The 5,757-nt window shown below is 36.4% G+C and overlaps 1 protein-coding gene across 1 annotated transcript; it reads left to right on the top strand.

Moving 5' to 3' along the window:
- The first annotated feature begins 1,431 nt into the window (after window positions 1–1,431).
- LOC149244086 (uncharacterized) lies at window positions 1,432–2,593 on the top strand. The gene is made up of 2 exons (XM_089371416.1): window positions 1,432–1,907; window positions 2,071–2,593. Exons 1-2 carry the CDS (start codon window positions 1,432–1,434, stop codon window positions 2,591–2,593), a joined length of 999 nt encoding a protein of 332 aa, XP_089227542.1.
- The last annotated feature ends 3,164 nt before the right edge of the window (window positions 2,594–5,757 follow it).

The raw sequence follows: 5,757 nt of genomic DNA, 5'->3' as shown, positions 1-5,757 counted from the left end.
TTTTATTATTAATATATTTTTAGGTATACATCAATATTACTTAATCATGCATATTAAAATATTTTATTGAAGGCCCATATTATAATTTTTTATTATTATATTAATTTTATATTAAGAATTGAATAAATTACACATCTCTATGATTTTTATTACTAAGAAGTACTTGACATTTTTTTATCTTACTTTTTAACTTTCAATTACTTTTTTCTTTGGCCATTGAATACTTTATTATATAAAACATTGAAATATTTTCTTTTTATATATAGATATAAATGAAGTTTATTTGGACATAAATTAGTTAACATTGATATTTAAATAGTTTATTTAAATCCTCTGTTAAAATATTTTAGAAAAGTATAAAGTTTAAACATTTTACTCTCATTTGTTTTTTAATCATTTTATCTCTTTTTAAAATTAATATGAAATTATATTAAGTCATATGAACATTTAAATATTTTATTTATAACTGATAGTGAGTATAATATTTTTACAATTGATATTTTATAATGTTTTAAGTAAAACTATCTAAACATGCATATTCAATTTTGCTTTTTATAAATTTTTGTTTTTTATTTATAAAATATTTTGTTTTTATTTTAAAAAATAAAAATATCAACTCCATAGATTGAATAACATGCATCCGACAGATTGTTGTAAATTTACATGGGGAGCTTTGTGTAGCCTGTGATACCTTTTTTTAATAGATAATTAGTATGGATACTTCGGATTCCTTTCCCCTTATAATTATTTATTCAATATGATGACTGGATTGTGATTTTGAATTAAATTTTAAATTAGATTTATTTCTTATTTGGAGTTTGTGTAACTTGTGACAATTTTTTTTTATAGGTAATCAGTATGCATAATTCTTCTTATATTATAATATATTTAGTTATGCAAGAATATAATATATTTAGTGTAATTATTGAATTGTGATTTTAAATTTAATTTTATTAATAAAATAAGTAAAGAATTGTGGGAAAGGTATTCTACTTTGATTTGAATTAGAATATAAATTTAATATTGTAATAAAGTAAATGAAAAACAAATGGTTATGTATGAGAGATCAGCAAAATAATATTTAGGGTGATTAATTCTATTATATTAGAAGTAGATATGAATATTTTATATATAGATTATATTAAAATGAAAATGAAAAAAAATATACTGTCATCAAATTTGCATATTAAATAAAAACTTTATCAAATTCCAGGCCTACCTACTACTGAATTTATCCCATGGCAAATCCTTGCCGGTTCTCCATAAAATTCATTGTGCAGCATTGCAAAAGTATGTATATAATTTACTACTGACAGGTTTATAAGATGCTTCTTTGCCAAATATATTTCTGAGGCTTTTCCTGACAGCAATTGCGTTCCTCGATTTCTCTCTCCGGCAAACTGTCTGATCCCATCGGTAATTTCAGGTATTATGGAACTAGTGGCAGAGCCAGCAGCATACCAGGTTTTCATAAACTACGGCGGTCCCGACACCGAGTGCACTCTTGCCACCCTCATCTACCGTACTCTCAAAAGCCATGGGTTGCGCGTTTTTCTGGGTAAAGAGGAAATTGAAGAGGGAGAAATGATCGTTCCTGCAATATCGGGAGCCATTCGTAGTGCCTCTGTTCATATTGCCCTCTTCTGTGAACGTTACGCGGAATCAGATTATAGTTTGGATGAGTTGTGTTGGATTTTGAGATCATTTCATGAGCGCACCATTATACCCGTCTATTGGAACGTTGAGCCTGTTAACCTTCGCTACATTGAGAAGGGATGTTATGCGGAGGCCTTTGAAAGACACCAACAGAGAGGCAGAGTCACCCAGGTACTGGACCGATGGAAAGCGGCCCTCAGAGAAGCCTCGGAAATTTCTGGGTTCATCCTCAAAACAGATCAATTTGAAAGGTGAATATATATACACTTCGTGTTATCGCATTTATCACCTGAATATATTCATGTTACACTTTACCCGATCTTAATTACAACTATGTCCATCTGTATGTATTTTCAGTGTGTTACACTTTACCCGATCTTAATTACAACTATGAGTATCTGTTTGTATTTTCAGTGACCATAAGAGATTTTTGGAGGACATTGTGAAAATTGTATTGAATGTGATCCAAAGGGAGACCTTTGAACCTGGAACATACCAAGTTTTCATAAACCATAGGGGGCCTGACGCCAAGCTCACTCACGCCAGCCTAATCTATCATCGTCTCAAGCACTGTGGGTTGCGCGTCTTTCTTGATGAGGAGGAACTACTCAAGGGAGATAGTTTGGCCCCTGCAATCGAAGGAGCCATTCGCAGTTCCTCTGTGCATGTTGTCATTTTCTCTGAGAAATATGCTGAATCACGTTGGTGCTTGAATGAACTGTGCTGGATTTTGAATTCATTTCATGAGGGAAAAGCCACCATTGTACCACTGTTTTATCAAGTTGAGCCTACGGACCTTCGCGACCTTACGAAAGAACCTTATGGCGACGCCTTTCAAAAGCACCGACGGAAAGGCCGAGACACCACGGAATGGGAGAAAGCACTGAAAGAAGCTGCAGGTATATCTGGTTTCATCGTCAAAACGAATCAAAGGTAAAATTATTACTTATCTTATTTGAAACTCAATAATTTTCGGATCACAGGTTCTCATGACTATATCTGTTTCTATCAGTAACTATGGGATATATTTGGAGCAACTTGTGAGAGCTGTATTCACAGAGGTAAAACGACGGGAGCCGTTAGAGGTGGCTACACACCCAGTTGGACTGGACGAAGCAGCCAGGGATTTCCAAATTAAAATTGGGTACCAAAGAGAATCAAAAGAAACAAAAATTGTGGGGATTGCGGGAATGGGCGGCATCGGGAAGTCTACTCTCGCTAAACATTTCTACAATGTGAGGCGTTTTGATTTTAAACGATTTTCTTTTTTGTTCAACGTGAAAGGCCAGAATTTACCATCTTTGCAGAAGAAACTCATTCATGATCTGTTAATGGATTATGATTTGCATATTGATAATACCATCGAAGGAAAGGGTATTTTGCAACGTAGTTTAACAGGGCTTAAAGCTCTGATCGTTCTGGATGATGTTGATGATGTTGAGCAAATCGATAGTCTGCTCGATATGGATGCAGTGGGATGTGGCACTCTCATCTTGCTTACATCTCGTGATAGGGATTTACTTAGAAGATCTTCTCCAAAAGCTTTATTATATGATGTAAAGCCATTGCATCGGCAGCATGGCCAAGAGCTCTTTTGCCGCCATGCTTTCCTTTTACCAAAACCAGTTCCAGGATTTGAAGACTTGGTGAGGGAGTTCTTAAGAATTTGTGGCGGGTTGCCTCAGTCCTTGAAGGTTTTAGGGCGACATCTTGCGGGCAATGATGACAAAGCCTATTGGAAGCTGCAGGCGGAAAAGTTTTCTAAACGATTGCCAGATGACATAATAAAGACATTAAAAGTGAGTTACGAGGCTCTGAGTAAAGAAAAGAAGGAGATGCTTTTGGACATTGGATGTTTCTTGGGGGGAGAAAGCAGAGAACTAACAGTTCGGGTGTTAGAGGGATTAGGTTACTCCGACGTCAGAGACTGCCTTGAAAGTCTCCATCAAAAATGCCTTGTGGAATTTAATTATGACGTGGAGTCTGACAATGATGTAAGGAAAATGATCACTCTCTTCTTTTGTTTGCCAGTAATGAAATCTCATCTTCTACCATAACTGTTTAATTTCCTGGCTGATACAGATAAATTACAAGTACGAGCTTTCTCGAGTTATGATGCACAATCAAGTGGAGGGATTGACAAGACATATTGCGAGAGAGGACTTCTTCGAATTCGCAAGGCAAAAGCCCTTCCGCCTTAGCTGCTCAAGTGATATAGAAGAGATGTTTCAGTTGCAGGTATGCGACTTCGTCGTCTTCACATTGTGCCTTTTTATTTTGTTCATAAAGAAAACCTTTTGATCCACAGATTTGAATCCAGTATCTGTTCAAAATGAATTTGATAAATACATTTTAATATGAACAACAATCCATTAGGTTCTACAATTCTCACGTTGAACTCTAAATTTGAGAAAATGCTTAAAATTCAATATTCTCATGTGGAACTCTAAATTTGAGAAATAGCTTAAAATTCAATATACATGTGCTTGTCAGGACGGATCAGAGTCCTTTTTGATACGAGGAATTCGCATTCCGAAGGGTCAGAATCCGCCCCAACTCGCGAATGACATAAACATTAGGGGTGTTCGCCTGTTGGTGGTTGACCATCCCATGGACTTGTCCTCGTTTGCAATGTCGGGGAATTTGGTATGGCTTCGCTTAAACAATTTTCCATCCATCTCGATTCCTTCTACCATTTCTCTGTCCAGATTAAGAGTTTTGGAACTTCACGATCCTGGTGACCACCTCAAACAGCTCATCGATATATTTGATGAGGTAAGTAATTTAGATTGTAGATAGCATTTTTTTTTCCCACTTCAGATTCCAACCATTAATGGATAATGTACAATGCAGCTTCTCTGTGAGTTGGGTAAACTGAAAATCGATGCAAGCGGAGCCGCATCTGGAAGTGCTTGGACCAAGCGCAAGCCGCTTGAAATCGAACATTATATGAATTCCTGTCGAAGTATCTTTAGCACTCAGCAAGGCGCAATGACATCTTTGTCCGGATTTCCACAAGCATTCCCCCTTGATTTTGGGGAACTTAAAAATCTAACGTATTTAGATTTATCGGGTTGCGCTAATCTGACTGAACTGCCTAATTCCTTCTCTGAATTATTGCATCTCCAATATCTATCATTGCAATACTGCGTTAATCTGTTTATCCCAAGTGATATTCTAGGAGAAATATCCACTCTCCAATATGTTGACTTCAAAGGCTGTGCTAAATTGGTACACTTGCCGGAGGGAATGAAATATCAAACGTCTTTAGTGTACATGAACTTGGAATTTTGCTTCCAATTAAGGACACTGACCTATCTTTCAAATCTTGAACATCTTAAATATCTCAACATAAATGGGTGCATCAAATTGGAAGCCTTGAATCTTGAAGGCCTGAGATCATTAGAAAAACTAAGCATGGAATTTTGCTTCGAATTAAACACATTGACAAATCTTTCAAATCTTTCAAATCTTAAATTTCTCAACATGAATGGATGTGTTAAACTGGAAACCCTGAATCTTGAAGGTCTGAGATCACTGGAATACCTCAACCTGGAATTTTGCTCCGAAATAAAGACATTCACAAATCCTGAAAATCTAAAGTTTCTCAACATAAATGGGTGTGTCAAGCTGGAAACCCTCAACCTTGAAGGTCTGAGATCACTGGAACAGATTAAAGCAGATGCGTGTTGGAGGCTGAAAGGCATAGAAGCATCGAGTCAGCAGAAACGGTTGCATTGCCTCTGGATATCAACACACAATGGCGTTATTTGCTTTGTCAAACAGGAAACCTGTAACATTGAGTATGTGAGAGCCCTAGTGGATCCAGTAGGGGAGGCGTGTCGCAAACTGAAGAGCATAGTAGAGGTGGATCAGGAAGGAGAGGCGTGTCACAAACTGCAGAGCATAGTAGAGGTGGATCAGCGGGAACAGTTGAAATGTCTCCAGATTTCAACGCATAGCGGCGGAATTTGGAACGATGCTTTCCAATTTTTTGTAAGTATGGGTTTACTTTCCCATTTTTGGAACTTGGAACTTGGAATTTGGTGTGTGGTATTATTGATTTTTGGTCGTAACGATCAGGGATTTAATAGTTTGAAA

This window comes from Pinus tabuliformis, chromosome 8 (assembly GCF_031772625.1).
Source record: "Pinus tabuliformis cultivar Carrire ecotype Pingquan chromosome 8, CPIR1, whole genome shotgun sequence".
Lineage (NCBI taxonomy): Eukaryota > Viridiplantae > Streptophyta > Pinopsida > Pinales > Pinaceae > Pinus > Pinus tabuliformis.
The sequence above is the reverse complement of the archived record's forward strand: the minus strand, read 5'-3'. Positions and strand labels throughout refer to the sequence as shown.

Excerpts from the sequence above, each read along its gene's own strand:
- LOC149244086 (XM_089371416.1), top strand. The coding sequence starts at position 1,432 with ATGGAACTAGTGGCAGAGCCAGCAGCATACCAGGTTTTCATAAACTAC. Across the intron at positions 1,908-2,070 it reads AAAACAGATCAATTTGAAAG|TGACCATAAGAGATTTTTGG; the intron begins GTGAATATATAT and ends TTGTATTTTCAG.